General features: G+C 38.9%; 3 protein-coding genes across 3 annotated transcripts; all 3 read right to left on the reverse strand.

The window, feature by feature from the left end:
• Positions 1 to 9,458: 9,458 nt before the first annotated feature.
• On the reverse strand, positions 9,459 to 10,853 carry LOC138906038 (uncharacterized). Its single transcript, XM_070194557.1, has 3 exons — positions 10,536 to 10,853; positions 10,409 to 10,453; positions 9,459 to 10,025 (listed from the first exon to the last, which is right to left on the reverse strand). The coding sequence occupies exons 1-3, from the start codon at positions 10,851 to 10,853 to the stop codon at positions 9,459 to 9,461; spliced, it is 930 nt and encodes a 309-aa protein (XP_070050658.1).
• Positions 10,854 to 10,865: 12 nt separating this feature from the next.
• LOC138906039 (uncharacterized) lies at positions 10,866 to 12,161 on the reverse strand. Its single transcript, XM_070194558.1, has 3 exons — positions 11,679 to 12,161; positions 11,320 to 11,568; positions 10,866 to 11,021 (listed from the first exon to the last, which is right to left on the reverse strand). Exons 1-3 carry the CDS (start codon positions 12,159 to 12,161, stop codon positions 10,866 to 10,868), a joined length of 888 nt encoding a protein of 295 aa, XP_070050659.1.
• Positions 12,162 to 17,076: 4,915 nt separating this feature from the next.
• On the reverse strand, positions 17,077 to 17,409 carry LOC138906041 (uncharacterized). Its single transcript, XM_070194559.1, has one exon. It carries the CDS (start codon positions 17,407 to 17,409, stop codon positions 17,077 to 17,079), a length of 333 nt encoding a protein of 110 aa, XP_070050660.1.
• Positions 17,410 to 18,330: the final 921 nt, after the last annotated feature.

An 18,330-nucleotide genomic window follows, 5' to 3' on the forward strand; every position in this document is an offset into this window, starting at 1 on the left:
TATTGTGGTTCTCTTTATTTGCTTCCTTCTTGTTATCTCTATGCTTACAATTCTGTCATTAGTCTATGTTACTAACCTGCTTCGTTATCATTTATTTCTCCACTTTCCATTACTTCTCGTTATTATATTTTTGTTCTGTTTATTATGTCCTAGTTAGTGTCTTGACCTGGACTCATCACTACTCTACTGGGGTTAAGCTTAATACTTACCGAGTACCATTGTGGTGTACTCATACTACACTTTTGCACATCTTTTTGTGCAAATCCAGGTATGTTTGCCCGTGCTGAAGGTTAGTGATTGACTTGTTATCTGCCTTTTGGAGACTTCAAGGTATACTTGCGCGGCGTCCGCAGGCCTCAGAGTCACTTTCCATATCTTTTCATTTGTTATTTTCTTATTCAGACAATGTTATAGTAAACATTCTAGATTATTCTGCAGAGCTTATGACTTAGTTCCACCAGTTTTGGGAGAAGTGTTGTTGAGATTCTATTTTTCGGAGGTTATATGAGTTTAACAGTTTTACTTTAGTATTCCTGTTTGATTATTTTTGCTAAGTTATTATAAATGTTAGGCTTAGGGACTAGGTGCCATCACGATATCCTAATGTGGGAAATTGGGGTCGTGACAAGTTGTTATCCGAGCAATAGGTTCATAGGTATTACGAGTCATAAGCAGGTTTAGTAGAGTCTTGTGGATCGGTACAGAGACATCTATACTTATCTTCGAGAGACTACATAACTGTTAGGAAACTTACACTTCTTTGATTCCTTATCGTGCGAATTGGTTGACTTCAAAATCTAAATCTTTGACTTTCTATTCTCTCGCAGATGGTGAGGACATGCACTGTTGATCCGACGATCAGACACCCATGTCCCTTGCTAGATCCATGAGAGGACGGGGCCGAGGTAGAGGCCGAGGAGGGGCATGCGGTGCAGCTAGAGCACCTGCCCGAGCTGTGACAAAGGAGCCACCAGTAGCTTCGGTTGGGGGGCAGGCACCCGAGGCACCTGTTGGCACCACTACACTTCAGGAAACCCTCGCACAGTTCTTGAGCATGTTCGGTACTTTAGCTCAGGCGAGGTTGATTCCACTTGCACCAGCCATATCTTAGGCTGGGGGAGGAGCTCAGACTCCCGCGGTCCATACTCCAGAACAATGGTTCCATGTTGATTAGTCCCCAGAGGTTATGCCAGCACAACCTGTTATTCAGATTCTATGTAAGGCCCCGTAAAATTTTACCTAAAACCCGAGGTTTTGTGGTGCCGAAATAGGCTTATATTCGGACTTTTTGGGTTGAACAGTCTGTTGAGGAGTTGAAGAAAGTTTTTGGAATACAGGGCGTTTCTGTGGTCCATCTTGCGGTCACAGAACAGATCTGTGGACCACATATCTGCCGCAGACCGAAGCAGAAATTTGGGCAAAATTTTTGGACCGTTATGCGGTCTATTATGCGGCCACATAATTATTTTGCAGGCTGTATAACCCCTCATAGATCCAACACAAAAAAATTTGGAGGAAAGTTCTGCGGTACATTATGCGACAGCAGAATAGGTCCGCGGACCGCAGACCGGTCGTAGAGTGAGGCAGGGGTGCCCAGTTCCGGAGGGCCATTATGCGGCCCATTTTGAAGACCGCAGAAGATTTATGCGGTCGCATATACGACCGCATATCTGCATCGGGGCTTCATTTTTCTAATTTTTGAAGCCGACCACATTCTTATAAAACAGTCTTGGGGATCATTTTAGAAGGTTAAAACTTATATTTCTAGAGAGAGGGAGTTCCATAGAGTGAGAGGGGAAGTTCCTAAGCTCATCATTCATCAATTCTTGCTCAAAGTTAAAGAATTTATGAGAAGAATTCACTAGGTCTTCATCCTAGAGGTAAGGTTCTACTCCATAGCCTTCAGTTTCATGATTTTAACTGAAAATAGGTAATAAGCCAAGCAATTCTTGGGTGTGGAAGTTGTTTATTTTACATGCATGTACCATCAAGGGTAGTGAGAAGATTGTTGAACTCATTTGGGTAAACTTTGGGTAGTGGGATGAAAGAATCCACTATAGGAGGACCTTGAAACCTTAATGCACACCTAGTTTTTGATAAAATGCTCAATTGAGCTGGAACTATGAACTCCTTCCTAATTTGTGTTCAGTTTTGCTATATCCCTAAATAGATCGAAGTGGCTAAGATTTTCGGAACATTGTAGTAATTTAAAAAGCTCGAGGCAAGGTATGTTGGCTAAACTTCTCTTTTAGAATTGAATTCCCACAATGTTCTTGTAAGTCTCGAGTTGTCCATTATGAATTGACTTTTCTGAATAAGTTTGGTGTCGAAAGATATATATATATATATATATATATATATATATATATATATATATATATATATATATATATATATGAATATGTCCAAAATATGTTTCGGAATATTCTTATCATATTATGTTGTGACCTCAAGTCAAGCCCAAATGAAAGTGATCATATCAAATTGTATAAGAAATCACATGTGCCTATGACCCTAAATTGCTCAAATGTGTGCTTAAAGTCTTGAACATAAATATTTGTTGTTGACAATCCGTGATAATGTTTGAAAGTGGAATAGTGAACATGAATTATGAAGTACGACCAACGTGCCAAGAATGATATTGCGTTATGGCCAATGGTCCCAATAAAATGAATGACATGTAAAAGAATATTAAATGAGTGGCAAATCCTTTTAATAATAAATGCCTTGAGAGTATCGTTTAGCCACCGAGGAAGGGTAGGTCGAAACAACCTAACCCCAAAACTACACGTGCCGGTGTAGGCATGATTGAGGGGTAAATCCCCATGTTAATGTGTTGAGACTGTTTCCCCTTATATGGGATGAGATTGGTGTGTTGATATGTTTCCCCTTTAAATGGGATGAGATTATTGCTAGCGATATGTGATGTGATATCGACCCATACGACATTGTGGTGAGACGGCTTAGCCGATCGGGCTGAGATCGGATGTCATGCCGCGCACATGGTGGTATTGTGAGTGTATATCTCGGGGTGAGACGGCTTAGCCGGTTAGGATGAGATCGGACTCCGTGCTAAGACACGGTGGTGTATCGGTGCTAAGGATCTCTCAACTGAAATCACTGAAACTTACTTGAAATTTACCTTTCCCCTAACTTGACACCTTGATACTGTTTGAGTCTCTTATTGATTCCATGTTTTATTCTCTGTTTACTGCTACTCATTCTGTTGAGAGGGTGTGTAGTTTTACATACTAGTACTATTCCATATAGGTAACCCAGGAGTGTAAACCAGTCAAATATCACATATAAGCATGTGTACACACTCGTCACCTCGTGTACACATCTTACACATAATTTAAATAGTACAATCAACCCAAATCCTTAGGGGTAGTTTCCCTCACACAAAGTTAGACAAGATTCTTACCTAAACTCGGCCAAATCAACACTCAAAAATAGCTTTTTATTTAAAATTCACCTCCGCACGGCTCAAATCTAACCAACATAATATCATCAAATAATGCAAGAGAAATCAATTTCGATTAATAAAGCTAAGATCTTTACACAATTCCCCAAAATTTAACAAAGGGCTTTCCCGGTCAAAAATCGGGTCCAAGGGTAGATCCCGAGTACCCATAATCCCACGAGTCCATATATGTGTTTTGTTTTCAAATCCGAGTCAAATTCGACTCTCAAATCCCAAATTTTAATTTTTCAAAACATAGACAAAAGTCCCCTAAATTTTTTCTTTGATTCTCATAAATATGATGTTAAATCTGATATATAATCATGTAATATAGTTGGAAATTATTAAAATCACTTACCAATGATTGTAGGTGAAAATCCCCTCTCTAAATCACCTCCTACCGAGTCTAGGGTTCAGAAATGAGAGAAATGAGGTCAAATCCCGACTGCCCAGCCCTTTTGCTCAGTTGGACATGTCAAAATTGTGAAGAAGAACTGGCAATTATGGCGATTGATAGCCTATTGGGAAGTCACAAATGCGGCCAAATGATCGCATATGAGAAACTGCCCAGCCCAGGTACTACTTCGCAATTGCGATCAAGGTATCACAACTATGACACCTGAGACACCCTGCTAAGATCCAATTGTGATGTCGATGCTCGCAATTGCGACACCTGAGGCATCAACACACCAGCAAATGTGATCCAACTAAAAACTATTTTGAAACACATCTGAAACTCACCTGAGCCCTCAGGGCTCCAAACCAAATATCCACACAAGTCTAATAACATCATACGAACTCTCTCCCATGATCAAAACACCAAAATAACATATAGAATCATGAATCGGACATCAAAACGCATGAATTTAAAAAGAAAACTCAAGAACCTCTAGAATTGCAACCAAGCATCCGAATCCTATCAAACCAACTCCGAATGACACCAAATTTTGTAGACAAGTTCCAAATAGAAAAAAGACCTTTTCTAAGTCCCGATCCAAAATCTGAACCCGATAGCCTCAAAGTCAACCTACGGTCAAACTTAGGGAACCTTTTAAACCTTAATTTTCCAACTTTCGGCAAAAAAAAGTCAAATCAACCTAGGGACCTCCGAATTCAATTCCGGACATACACCTAAGTCTAAAATCACAATACGAACCAACCAGAGCCATCAAAACATCGATCTGGGGTTGTTTACACAAAAGTCAAAAATTAATCATCATTTCCAACTTAAGCTTCTAAACCAAGAACTAAAGGGTCCAAATCATCCCATAACCTTCCCCCAACGAAACTAACATCTCTCAACCTTTCTACTCAAAGCATCTGCCATACTCTCAACCTTTCTACTCAAGGCATCGGCCACCACATTGGCCTTTTTGGGATTATACAAAATGGTGATATCATAGTCTTTTAACAGCTCTAACCACCTCCGCTTCCTCAAGTTTAGATCCTTTTGCATAAATAAGTGTTGTAGATTCCAATGATCTGTGAATACCTCACAAGACACGCCATAGAGATAGTGTCTCCAAATCTTCAATGCGTGAAAAATGGCTGCCAACTCTAAATCATGAACGGGGTAGTTCTTATCATGGGGCTTCAACTGATTCAAAGCATAAGCTATCACCCTACCCTCCTGCATCAAGACACACTTGATGTTAATCCACGAAGCATCACAACAAACTGTATATGAACCAGATATTGACGGCAAAACTAGAACTAGAGCTATGGTCAAGGCAGTTTTGAGCTTCTGAAATCTCTCCTCACACTCGTTGGACCACCTAAATGGAGCACCTTTCTGAGTCAACCTGGTCAAAGGAGCTGCGATGGATAAAAATCCCTCTACAAAACGACAATAATTGTAATGATCCGACCGGTCATTTTGTGTTTTGAGCCTTGTTTCCCCTTTTAATGCTTCACACATGTGTAATTGTGGTTTTATTTTTTTGAGGTTGGTTAGTTTCGAGTTTTGGTTGATTTGGACCCTTTAGTTCTTGGTTTAGAAGCCTAAGTTGGAAGTGTTGACCGAAGTTTGACTTTTCTCAAAATGACATCGGAACGGTATTTTGATGGCTCCGATAGGTTTGTATCATGATTTTGGACTTGGTCATATTCCCAGAATTTAATTTGGAGGTCCCTAGGTTGATTTGACTTGTTTTGCCTAAAGTTAGCAATTTGAGGTTTAGAAGTTTCCCTAAGTTTGACCGTAGGTTGAATTTATGGCTATCGAGATCGGAATTTGATTTTTGGACTTGGAATAGGCCTGTTTTGTCATTTAAAACTTGTCTACAAACTTTGGTGACATTCGGAGTTGGTTTGGTAGGATTTAGACGCTTTGTTGCAATTCTAGAGGTTATTGAGTTTTCTTTTGAAATTAATGCGTTTTGATATCCGATTCATGGTTCTAAATGTGTTTTTTGGTTTTTTGATCATGCGATAGAGTTCGTATGATGTGTCTAGACTAGTGTGGATGTTTGGTTTGGAGCCTTGAGGGCTCGGATGAGTTTCAGATGTGTTTCGGAATGGTTTGGACTCAATTCCAGATTACTGTTGTACGGGTGTCTCAGATGTCGTTGCGACCAACAATATTGCAATTGTAATCATAGAAGAGGGGTCTCAAGTATCGCATTTGCGATGCTTTGATCACAATTGTGAAGAGTAGGCTAGACTGAGTAGGTTCGCATTTGCGACTTCCCCTTAGGTTGTCAGGCATCGCAATTGCGGGGCTTTCTTTGCAATTGCGAGGGGTCGCAATTTCCAACCCAGTGTTGCAATTGCGACATCTGCAACTGAACAAAAGGGCTGGAAAAATGGGTTTTCATCTCATTTTAGAACTCTAGACTCGGTAGGAGGTGATTTGGAGAGGGGACTCTTACCTACAATTATTGGGTAAGTGATTTTGATCGATTTCCAACTATATTACATGATTATATATGAGATTTAACATCAAATTTATAAGAATCAAAAAGAAATTTTGGAGAGTTTTGTCTATGTTTTAAAAAATAAAAATTTGGGATTTGAGAGTCGAATTGGACTCAGATTTAAAAACAAAATACATATATTGACTCGTGAGGTTATGGGTAGCCGGGATCTACCCTTGGACCCGGGTTTTGACCGAGCGGTCACGGGGTAGAGTTTTGGGGATTTTTGTTTTTTAGCAAATATATAACTAGGTTATTCACCTAGTAACTATTATATATAATAAATCCCAAACTGGGTCAAATACACTGTCCAAGTAAATGAAAATAATAAATAAAAAAGCCAAGGGCTATTGCTACCAAATACAATGTAGCAATAGCATAATGGTAAATGGATATTAGAAAGCTAATAATTTAAAACATCCAATTGTTGCTGATGATAGTAAATGCACACACCAATTGCAAACAATTCCATGTAGCACCAACAAAGCTCTCACCAGGTGCCATATGTTGCAATCCAAAGTCGTAGGTATGTATAAAGTCACATGTCGTAAAGCATTGCAGGTCGGATATCTTCAATTTGGTGCTGAAGAACTGAAATTCCAGCGTAAAAGTTGTCATAAAGAAGAGTTTGTAATGGTTAATTTCCATCAACCAAACAACTAAGCCCAACTGAGTTTCCATAAGGCATAAAACAGCTAAGTACAAATGATGTTCCACACACCAGAGTAAGCACTGTAGATTGCTAAACAAGCAAAGCAGTTTACGTTGCTCTAACAGTCCCATAGTAGTGTTGAAGCTATGTAGAGCAATGTAAGGATATCGTCCATTTTGTTGCACCTGTTTATACTGAAAGCTTCTGTGTTGAAGTAATGTTGTTGCAAGTTATCGAACAACCCCCAGAATGAGCATGGTAACATGCTAATACTACTGGGAATTGATACGACAACAACCAAACAGTAATTACCTTCAAGATCACACCAGCAGTAGTAAGGTGTTATGCAGAAACAGTGAAGCTTGATCTTTTTGTGGAATGATGTTATGTTGATGTATTCGTAGAAGCACACTTACAGTTGTAGCGTCATTGAATACTTATGTATTGGTGCAGAAGAAACCATAAAGTGTAGCAAAATGTCAATGGGATCCTGCATGTGAGGTTTGACTGTCTTAGCCGGATCCTTGTTACAGGCCCGAGATAATTGATACAACTGCAGGAGTTTGAGCATTTGGGATGCTAATACCACTCCATGCAGATGCCTTAATAATCTGAGCCTATCTCTGGAACCTGCAAAATGAAGCAAACAAGTTAGGAGGAACAATTCTGCTCCCAAGTTCTTGTGTGTTCTGGAAGTAGTGAAGAATATTGGGTTGTGAGTGAGGGAGGAATGTTGTGGATGTTTTCTGGTTGGTATATTATTATTGTATGTCATCAAACCACCCCCAGAATGAGCATGATGCCGTACTAATACCACTAGGAAGTAATAAGATTGCACACAACCATGTAGTACCTCTAAAACCACAACAACAATAGTCCAGATGTACAAGTATAGCTTGGTTGTCATGTTGAAGGACATGAAGGTGATGTAATCACAGCAGCAAGGAAGAAGAAGTAGCAAAAACACATTGTTATATGTTTGTGCATAAGCAGCTATACCCAACCAATAAGTGCCTAGTGTATTCCTTAGGGAATATCTGGAAAGTATCTTCCCATTTATTGATGCTTCAACCACAGAAAGATTCCAGTTGCTGAAAACCTTGTAACAAACCTGTGGTAAGCCTCCAGAACAAAGAAACCCACTGATTTTATGTAAGCCCAGATTTCCTTGGATGAGACTTTGAGAACAATCCTGTGATAACTCATTTCTGAGTAAGGTAAAATGTTCAGAATTGTTTGTACATATAGGCAGCCAACTGATCGTATGTGTGTAATTAACTTCACCCTGTGGTAATTTTGATCTTTTGAATGCTTGACAGGTTGTTGTAGTGATGTAGTACAGGACACCAAAACTTGCAGGTTGATCATGTTTCCATAGTATAACCTGTGTAACATACCCTGACTGGAAAAAATAAAATCTTGTTTGTAGTAATGCACTGCAACTTGAAACTGTACAGTAGAACGATAATCTGCAGAAATCATATGCATGTTGGGTAGTTAGGATAGCAGACTTCAATCTGGAGGTCTTTTTCTTGCAATCCTAACCCTAAGGTTAGCGATTTGTGCCTTGTCTTGGTTAATGAGTGTCTTGCCTTCATTATAGAATTCCTGAAATGATTGAAATATTGTTGTACCTGCACCAGAAAAAGCTATGTTAGCCAAATAGCCTTCCACAATATTGCCCTCTTTTAGAACATGCTCAAACATCACATTGAAGTTCTCATTCAATTGTTTGGTCTTCTTGAGTTCCTTTCTTATATTCCAAGGTACCTCCCATGCACCATCAATTATTTTCTTCATCACCAGTGAATCTGTCTCAATTATGAGAGGATGAAATTGCCTTTGTACACAATATGATAGTCCTTCCATAATTGTCTTAGCCCCAGCAACTATATTATTTGTTATCCATATCTCTTCTGCCTTTGCAAATAGCACATCTCCTGCATCATTCTTTACATAGAAACCATATGAGCTTGGCCCAGGATTTCCCTTTTTTGTTACAGCATAAGGCATGTAGCCTTCAAAAAATCTAACCATTTCAGGCCAGTTCAGTGGTATATTAGGCAGCTAATGATATCTAACCTTTGCCAAATAGTGCAGTTGTTTGTTCACCTCATGTACTAGCCTGTTAAAAGAAACTGGCCCTCATTCATGTTTCATTGAGTTTTTTCTTTTCCAGAGTTCCCGAGTGATTATACCTAGAGTTGCTTGATACAGAGGTTATAGTTTAGCACAACAAATCAGCTCCCCACCATGCTCTGATAACCTGATGCAGCTGAACCAGATTGACAACCAATCCTGCACCTTGTAATAACAGCCTCCACAGCCTTGTGGCAGTATCACTTGTAAGGAAAATATGCTGAAGAATTTCCTGTTGTGTTGGTAGGCAACACTAATATTTATAGACAGTTAAGCATCCCCATCGCCTTTATGTATCATCTATTGGAACCTTTCCTTTCCATAATCTCCATAAGAAGAAAGATATCTTGAATGGTAATCCCTTTGTCCATAGATGCTTATATTCATGATTTGGTCTGTGGCTATGCTTTAGTAATTGCCAAGCACTGCTTAGTGTAAACTTTCCTAAAGCCGTTGGCATCCATTTGGGAGTGTCCCATGTTTCTGCAGACTTATCAAAATAGATCTCATGCTTTATATAGTCAGCAATGTCTTCAGGGAAATTTTGGATTAAAATCTTATCATTCCATGTATCTTCATCTCTCAATGCTACTACTTCTTGTAGATCTTCATTGATGTTGAAATCTGTTGGCACCACATGATACAGTGAACCCAGTCTAGTCCAGTTCTCATACCACACATTAGTAGATCCCTTATTCATTTCCCAAAGGATTTCATGTTCAACCCCCTCCCTTGCCTCTAACATTTTCTTCCAAACATGATATCCCTTATTAAAATATACAGTAGTAGGAATATCCTTTTTGCAATATTTATTCCATATGAAGTTGGACCAAAATGATTTTGATGTCCTAAACCTCTACCAGAGTTTGGCAAAGAGTGCTTTAGAAATATCAAACAAGGATCTAAAACCAATTCCCCCCTCCTCCTTTGGAAGGTAGAGATTCTGCCATTTTGTCCAGTGTCTGCTCCTGCCCTATTCTTTTGTACTCCAAAAGAATCTAACAAATAACTTATGCATGTGTTCAATGATGTTATTAGGAGGATCTAGAACTGACAGGATGTGTATAGGTAAGCTCTAGAGCACACTGGTGATGAGAGTGGCTTTGCCTCCAAAAGACAGCAGCTTACCTTTCCAGGAATGTAATTTGGTCTTTACTTTCTGAATTAAGTCATTGTAATATGCTTTTCTTTTACTTGTATAGAAAATTGGGGATCCTAGGTAAGTTAATGGGAACTTACCTCTTTGAAATCCAGTGATTGAACCAACACTTTGAAATATTTGTCCTGCCACATTATTGTGCATGTAGTATGAACTCTTTGCTTTATTGATCAGTTGACCTAAAGTCTATTCATATTGTGTGAGTACCTCAACAATTTTATTCAAAGAGTATATGTCAGCAGAGGCAAAGATTATTGTATCATTAGCATATGCCAAATGATTCAATGGGTCCGTCCATTTTGCCATACCATATCCTACGAATCTCTTGTCGTCAAACAGAATGTTCATTGATCTTGTCAGAACCTCAGCAAATAGGATAAACAGGGCTGGAGATAGAGGATCTCCCTTATTAACCCCTCTTGTTGATTTAAAAAATCCAGTGAAGTGACCATTCACCAGTACTGAATACCAATTGTTTGCCAGCAAATTCCAGATCATGTGTATGTAGTGTTCAGCAAACCCCATTTTCCTTAGTACCTAAAGAAGATACTTCCATGATACCATATCATAGGCCTTTGCCATGTCAATCTTAATCACAACATTAGCAGGTTTCCATCTCAGCCGTATATCAGTAATTATTTCATGTGTAAGCAAAATGTTTTCAAATATGCTTCTCCCCTTCACAAATCCTGACTGGTTTGAGGAAATTAGTGAAGGCAATATGGTTTCTAATCTGTCATGCAGTACCCTAAAAATAACCTTATTGATAAAGTTGCTAAGACTTATAGGTCTTAAATCATAAAATGTTTGAACTTGTGGTTTCTTTGGTAGCAACACAAGGTTAGTATGTATGATTGATTTTGGTAGTGATGCACCAACATAAAACTGTTGTAGCATGTTGAAGATGTCCTCCCCCCTTCTTGTGTGAAATGTTTGTGGAAAAAATCAACTGCAGCATCAGACACAAGGTCATGTGATTCCAATAAAATACTCCATTTTGAATTCTTTTGAGCTGCAGCTTCTGTCTCTTTCCATTCACATGATTGTGGAAACATCTGGTGTTCCTATCACCTTCAGCAAACCAAGTCATGCTTGGTTTTTGCTTCCAAAACTGCTCCTCAAAGCTAAGATACTTCTTCAATTCTGCTTGTGCCTGTTGTAGTACAATTCTATTCTCAATTGTTAGTTCCTCTTCAAAAAGCATCTCCTTAATCCTGACAATGTCTTCCCTAATGGCAAGCTGTTTGAAGATGTCACCAAAGGTCAGTTTACTCCAATGGGATAAAGCAGTTTCACTCTCTTCAGTTTCTGTTTGAACATTAGAAAGGGATCTCTAACAAAGTCTGCTACCCAATTCTGTTTTACAACATCAGTGAAAGTGGTATGAGTAGTCCAAAAGTTGAAAAACTTAAAGGGTTTAACAGACTGTTGAGCCTCTTCCCTACAATTCATCAGCAAAGGTGCATGGTCAGACCCTGTTCTTATAAGGTGTTCTGCCTTAATATTTGGGAATAGAGTCTGAAAAGGTTGATTGACAAAGATCTTATCCAGCCTCTTGAATATGAATTCTTCATTTGATCTTCTATTCCACCATGTGAAAGGGCTTCCTTTGTAGTCAGTGTCAAACAAACCACAAGAATTAACAAAGAAGGAAAAGTCTTCAACCTCTGGTGGATATACTAGAAGTCCTCCTATTTTTTCATCCTCATGAAGAACCACATTGAAATCCCCTCCAATCACCCAAGGTAGCTCCATATCAGCAGCAAGGTAGTATAGCTTATCCCACAGTTCTAATCTATCTAGGGATGAACACTTTGCGTACACAAAAGTCATCATGGTGTATTTGCCAATTTCTTGATGATACACCTTGATTGTTAGTTGCTATTCAGTGTCAATGAGCAACTCCCACTCCACCACACATCAATAAATAGCTATATTTTCCCATTAACATTTGATATTGCAGTATCCATACCGAGCCTTCTCCTGTAGTTTTGAATTAGCAGTAAATATGTGGAAAGATGCCAAAAATGAAGAGAAGGGGGAAGATAGTGTGATGTGGTATTAAGTCAGGATTAAGTGGTTTAGGTAACTATGGAACGGTAAATAAAGAATGTGGTAAAAAAGGCGAAAGGGGTGAGGTTGCATTTATTTAGATCCTACAAATATGTCGCGACTCTAGAACATTATGCAAGCACGACGCCAAGGATAGGCAGTAAGGGTTACCGCCCAGGATATTATTGATAAATAAGTGCGAATGAACACTTGATACATCAGGAGCCAGTGCGAGAGGTAAGCTAAGACAAAGGACATGTCCCGAGAGAGATTACGCAAAATATAGATATGAGAATAGACCAACGAGTAGTTAGTAGTTGATTCAGGAAGAGTCTAGTTATGGCAAGACAAGAGGATACAAACAAATCAGCAAATTATGCTAGATAAACGTAGTGAAACCCAACATAGGGAATTCAGTCTCGCAGATATGATGACATAGTGATCCTAGAGAAATATTCAGATAGGAGTTGATGTAGTTAAAGGTACCGTATAAGTGTTATAGAAATAAAAGAAAGTGCCACTAGGGAGATAGTCAAAATTTCAGTTCAGAAGCAACCTTACAAGCACAAGAGTGTGGAGGTAAGTAACTAAGGATAATTATAGGCGAGCAAGAACATCAAAAATTACGGCAGGTATATGATGTAATAAGTTCGCAACCTTACAAGAGTCAGAGGGTCTCCCCTAAGTACTACAACGAAAGACTAGCTGGGAAAATAAGTAAAAAGGCTTCAATGTAAGCATAGTAACTTGAATAAGAAATGGTCTTGTAACAACAGTCTCACTACAATATTGTATACACTCTTTAAGAAAGTAGCACCTATCGTGGCTAATGAACGAAAAAAAATCAAAGGTGATGTTTGAGATCATATGATGTACTGGAAATTCCAGTATTCGTGGGCAATAAGGCAAGTCAAAGTATCCATGCAAAAAGTGGCAGAACAACCGGGAAAAGTAATTGCTTACATTTAAAGACAACTGAGAAGGCACGAAAGGAAATCTATGGTGCTAGCAAGTTAAAGGAAGGTTGCGAGTAGTATAAATAGATATGTGTAGGTCGCAAGCTAAAGTATGGTAGAGTGACAAGGTTTTAGGTAGATGGGAGTAAGAATAAGAAAAGGTGAGTTAGAAGGTGACAAGAATAGGTAAGGCCTCAAGATTAAGCCCATCAAACAAGAGAGCTGATGGTTTCTGTATGCTATAAAAAGCTTAGTATAGCTTGAACGAACTCGGAGGTGTCTAAGACTAGGAGTAATTAGAAGAGATGAAATGATGCCCTGGTAGTAGAATAAGGATGTAATGGTGATAAATAAGAGGATGACATTTAGGCCTTTGATTGAGTAATGATTTTAAGAAAAGGGATTTCATGAATTGCACGGGATTAGAATACCCCCATAAGATGAATCACGTTAGGATGCTATGAAATATGGTTATTAAAGTATAGTATCGTCCCAAGGTGGATTAGGAAAATCACTTCAAATGTTCCCCAATGCAACGTGAGCCCTAGTGACAATGTATTACATAAGAGGTTTCAATTTATCAGTGGTAGATTATGGATCAACATTAAGGTGAATCAAGAATGGATGGATAAAAGTTACAAAGTATGAGATGAGATTAGGCTATCATTAGTAAGATGAACAGTAATGAGGAAGCATTAAAGGACTTAGATTTATACATATAAGATAAGCAGCGAGAGAGTAACATGGAGTTGGGTAGCAGAACTCGATAAAAATAAACCCAAGTAAGAGTTATGGTATAGTATGACCTACCTATCTGTAGTAAATCCATAAGCATAGATAAATGAGGCTATGAAACAAGATATATCAATAGTTGTAAGTCTAATAAAGTACCGAGCGAAGAACTTCAGTACACCTATAGATTCCCAGAGGGATAACTTATCATAGTTCTGTATATGTTCACAAAGTGAAGCCTAAATATTGGCCAAAACCTGGAGAAAAAAGGAGAGAAGAGTTGCATAGGTGCACTTACAAGTTCAGAGTCGTACAGGCTGCATGACAGAAGGTAGCAACAGTTACGATATTGGAAGAATTTCGATCACAAGTCATGGTGTGAGATAGAGGCATGGAGGGGGGGGGGAGGGGAATGCCTTGGCCTTTGGATTTATTCACAGAATAGTTGCCTAGATGGCAAGGACAATATTAAAGTATTCGTAAAATATATAGGTTATGAGAATGATAGGCGCATCAATCAACATTCGAGGACGAATATTTCAAAGGGGGGAATGATATTACACCCCATGTTTTCGACGTAAAAATACATCATAAGTCAGTTGATGTAAGCTCAGAAATGAGATCATCTTTGAAAGTACATAAATTAAGTTAATCATGTTACCTTCGAGGTTACAAATCTTTAAGATCGTGGATAACAAGTACCAAGAGTGTTGAAAGGCTTAGAAGCTAAACAAATTGAAGAAAATAAGTTTCGTCGAATATCGACAAGTTGGGAATATTATAACATGTGCTTTTGGGGTTAGACTAGAGTGATTAACATGATAAGGAGGTTATTTTATGAGTTATTTTATTCGTATGATAGTCTTGTATTACATGTTAAAGTCAAGCGAGTTATGGAACAAAAGTTGGCAAAGGTCATCACAACTGTTACACCTTGTGCATCCTAAGGTGTCGTATTGTGAATATGAGACATGTTAATCATAATTTAAATGATTTTAAAGTCATAATATGACTATATATCATGTTTGGATATAAAATACAAAGTTTGGGAAAATCGGATTTTAGTTGCGCAACAACCGACTAAGGATTTGCCTTGTAATGAGGCTTTTTGAGCAATACATTTCGTGTGTTATATGAGGTCTGTTTAGGACATATTATATACCAAATTAAAGGTATTGTAATTTAATTTCCATCACTCTTAAATTTTCATTCATACGATGTCCGAATAAAAAGATATGAGCGTCTGAAGAAGGGCCAATGCTAGGGTGCCAAGCTAGCACCTCTTTGACTTTTCAAAAGTTGATATATATAGGTCCTAAGTCTATATATATATATATATATATGTCTTAAGTCATCTTTATCTTCATTTTTCAAGAAGCGATAACATCAGAACGATCCTTGCGACGTAAGTATCATTATACCGCCTCTCTTTTTCTTTGTAGTTGGAGTTTTGGAAGGTACTTCATAGTTAAAAAACACATAATTTCTGTATTTAAGCTTTTAAATATCAAGAAAGGTTGATAAATTCGTTTCCTAATAGTTAGAACTCACGGGACTGTGATCGAAAGTCGTGAGTTTGATTTATTCCCTTTTTAGTGGACTATTTTGTAGTCCACTCATGTTGGCCTCTTATGCTGATGATTTATGGAGTTTGGAAGGATAAAGGGCGTGGAGAAATTCCGCATGTGGTCGGGTAGTGGGTTGGTCGTCCGTCGTTGCAGTTTCAGGCCACTTGATAACTTGTTGATTGGATGTGTTATAGTATATTTGGGGTTGTTGTTGTGTTAAAGGTCCTGAATTATAGTTAGGTTGTTTTTGAGTTGTTGATTGTGTTGTGTTGTTGTATCACCTATAGTATGCTTGAGGGATAAGTAAAATCAGGGGAAATGTTGCCCGTTTGTTTTGTTACATATTAAGTTACTTTCGTTATATAAATGAGAGAGTCATTTGTAACTTGACAATTGCTTCACTGTTGTTGTTGTATATTAAGATGCAGTGAGCTGAGTTTAGCATTGTTATTGGACAGATTTCTGTAAGGTATGTTAAGGCTATCCCTTCTTTCCTGTTGGCATGATCCATATGATACAAATGAAACGAGCAACACGGAACTTTCACAAATGACTCTATATATAGAAGTATTAGGTGTGCCTATGTTCTTGATTCCCCATGTGTCCTATTACTATATCGTCTGTTCATGGATCTTAGAAAATACGTAAGTTGATAAAGTTTTATTTCATGATATTAACCGAAGTGATCTTATGATATCCAGAGAGATCTTATTGACTTACGTCTTATGCATTGCATTCATTTAACCGATGTTATGTATGCATATACCTATGCATGATGTGACATTTATACGCATATGCATGACATTATAAATGTTTCATGATTCACAGAGCTATTCAGACTCACAATTTAAGTTCTTTACTCCATGTTTCTTTCATGTCCTTTATATACTCGGTACTTTATTTGTACTGACATCCCTTTTGCCTGGGGATGCTGCATTTCATGCCCGCAGGTCCCGATAGACAGGTTGAGAGTCCTCCTCATAGGCTATCAGCTCAGCGGAAGGTGTTGGTGCACTCCACTTGCTTTGGAGTTTCCTATTTAGTCAGTATGATTTGGACATGTATTGATTGGTATGGTGGGGCCCTATCCCGACCTTTATGACATTTATGTACTCTGAGAGGCTTGTAGACAAATGTCGTATATATGGATACTTGTATGGCCTTGTAGGCCTATGTTTTGAATGTACAAATGATCATGTCGGACTTATAGGCTCGTTTGTCACATGTATAAGTTTCTATATCATGTTGGGTTGTCTTATGTCTAATATTCCTTTATGTTTTATTCCGGTTGTTACATTCTCCACCTCTTAAACAAACGTTCATCCTCGAACAGGTCTAGAATCATACCTGGAGTGCTGAATAAGTGTGGATATCTGCTCCACATGTCCTCCTTGGTCTCCCAAGTTGCCTCCTTGACTGGTTGACCCCTCCACTGGACCTTTACTGCAGAAACTTTCTAGACCTCAACTGGCGAACCTGCCTGTCAAGAATAGCAACTGGCTTCTCCTCACAACCCAAGCTCTCATATAGCTGAACCATACTATAATCTAACACATGCAATCTGTCGGCATGATACTTCCTCAGCATAGACACAAGGAAGACCGGGTGAACTCCCGATAGACTGGGAGGCAAAGAAAGCTCATAAGCAACCTCCCCAACTCTCCTCAACACCTCAAATTGGCCAATAAACCTTGGACTCAGCTTGCCATTCTTTCCGAACCTCATGATACCCTTCATCGGTGAGACTTTCAAGAGAACCTTCTCGCCCTCCATAAATGATAAATCACATGCTTTCTGATTCGCGTAACTCTTATGTCTGGACTGTGCTTAGCGAAGTCGCTCCTGAATAAACTTTACCTTATCCATGGCATCTTTTACCAAATCGGTACCATACAACCTAGCCTTGCCTGGCTCAAACGACCCGATGGGGGAACGACATCGTTGACCATATAAAGCCTCAAATGGAGACATCTCGATGTTGGATTGATAATTGTTGTTATATACAAACTTGGCCAAAGGCAAGAACCGATCCCACTACCCTCTAAAGTCAATCACACACTCTCTGAGCATATTCTCCAGAATCTTAATTGTCCACTCCGACTGCCCGTCGATCTGCGGATGAAAGGTTGTGCTGAGCTCTACCCGGGTACCTAACCCACTCTATACTGCTCTCCATAAATGCGAAGTGAACTGAGGGCCTCTATCTGAAATGATGGGAATAGGCACACCATGTAGCCGAATGATCTCCTGAATATAAATATGGGCCAATCTCTCTAAAGAGTACGTAGTCACCACCGTAATAAAGTGCACCGACTTGGTCAGCCTATCGACAATGACCCAAACGGCATCAAATTTTCTCGATGTCCACGGCAACCCAACTACGAAGTCCATAGTGACACTCTCCCACTTCCACTACGATATAACCATCTGCTAAAGTAGGCCACCTGGCCTCTGGTGATTATACTTAACATACTCGCAATTTACACATCTCGCCACATATTCAACTATGTCCTTCTTCATCTGCCGCCACCAGTAATGCTGCCTCAGGTCGCGATACATCTTTGTAGCTCGAGGATGAATAAAATACTATGAACTGTGTGCCTCCTCAAAAATCATCTCCCTTAGGCCATCAACTTTAGGAAGATATAAGCGACCCTGGAGTCATAGAATGCCATCATCATATATAGTAACCTC

This window comes from Nicotiana tomentosiformis, chromosome 2 (genome assembly GCF_000390325.3).
Source record: "Nicotiana tomentosiformis chromosome 2, ASM39032v3, whole genome shotgun sequence".
In the NCBI taxonomy this organism is placed as follows: domain Eukaryota; kingdom Viridiplantae; phylum Streptophyta; class Magnoliopsida; order Solanales; family Solanaceae; genus Nicotiana; species Nicotiana tomentosiformis.

Coding starts and splice junctions, on each gene's coding strand:
- LOC138906038 (XM_070194557.1), bottom strand. CDS start 10,853: ATGGGGTTTGCTGAACACTACATACACATGATCTGGAATTTGCTGGCA. Junction 10,454..10,535: donor CTTTGAATAAAATTGTTGAG/GTACTCACACAA, acceptor ATAATGTGGCAG/GACAAATATTTCAAAGTGTT. Junction 10,026..10,408: donor AATCACTGGATTTCAAAGAG/GTAAGTTCCCAT, acceptor AAACTCTGGTAG/AGGTTTAGGACATCAAAATC.
- LOC138906039 (XM_070194558.1), bottom strand. CDS start 12,161: ATGACTTTTGTGTACGCAAAGTGTTCATCCCTAGATAGATTAGAACTG. Junction 11,569..11,678: donor ATGTTGTAAAACAGAATTGG/GTAGCAGACTTT, acceptor ATCTTCAAACAG/CTTGCCATTAGGGAAGACAT. Junction 11,022..11,319: donor TCAAAAGAATTCAAAATGGA/GTATTTTATTGG, acceptor TCCTCAAACCAG/TCAGGATTTGTGAAGGGGAG.
- LOC138906041 (XM_070194559.1), bottom strand. CDS start 17,409: ATGGAGGGCGAGAAGGTTCTCTTGAAAGTCTCACCGATGAAGGGTATC.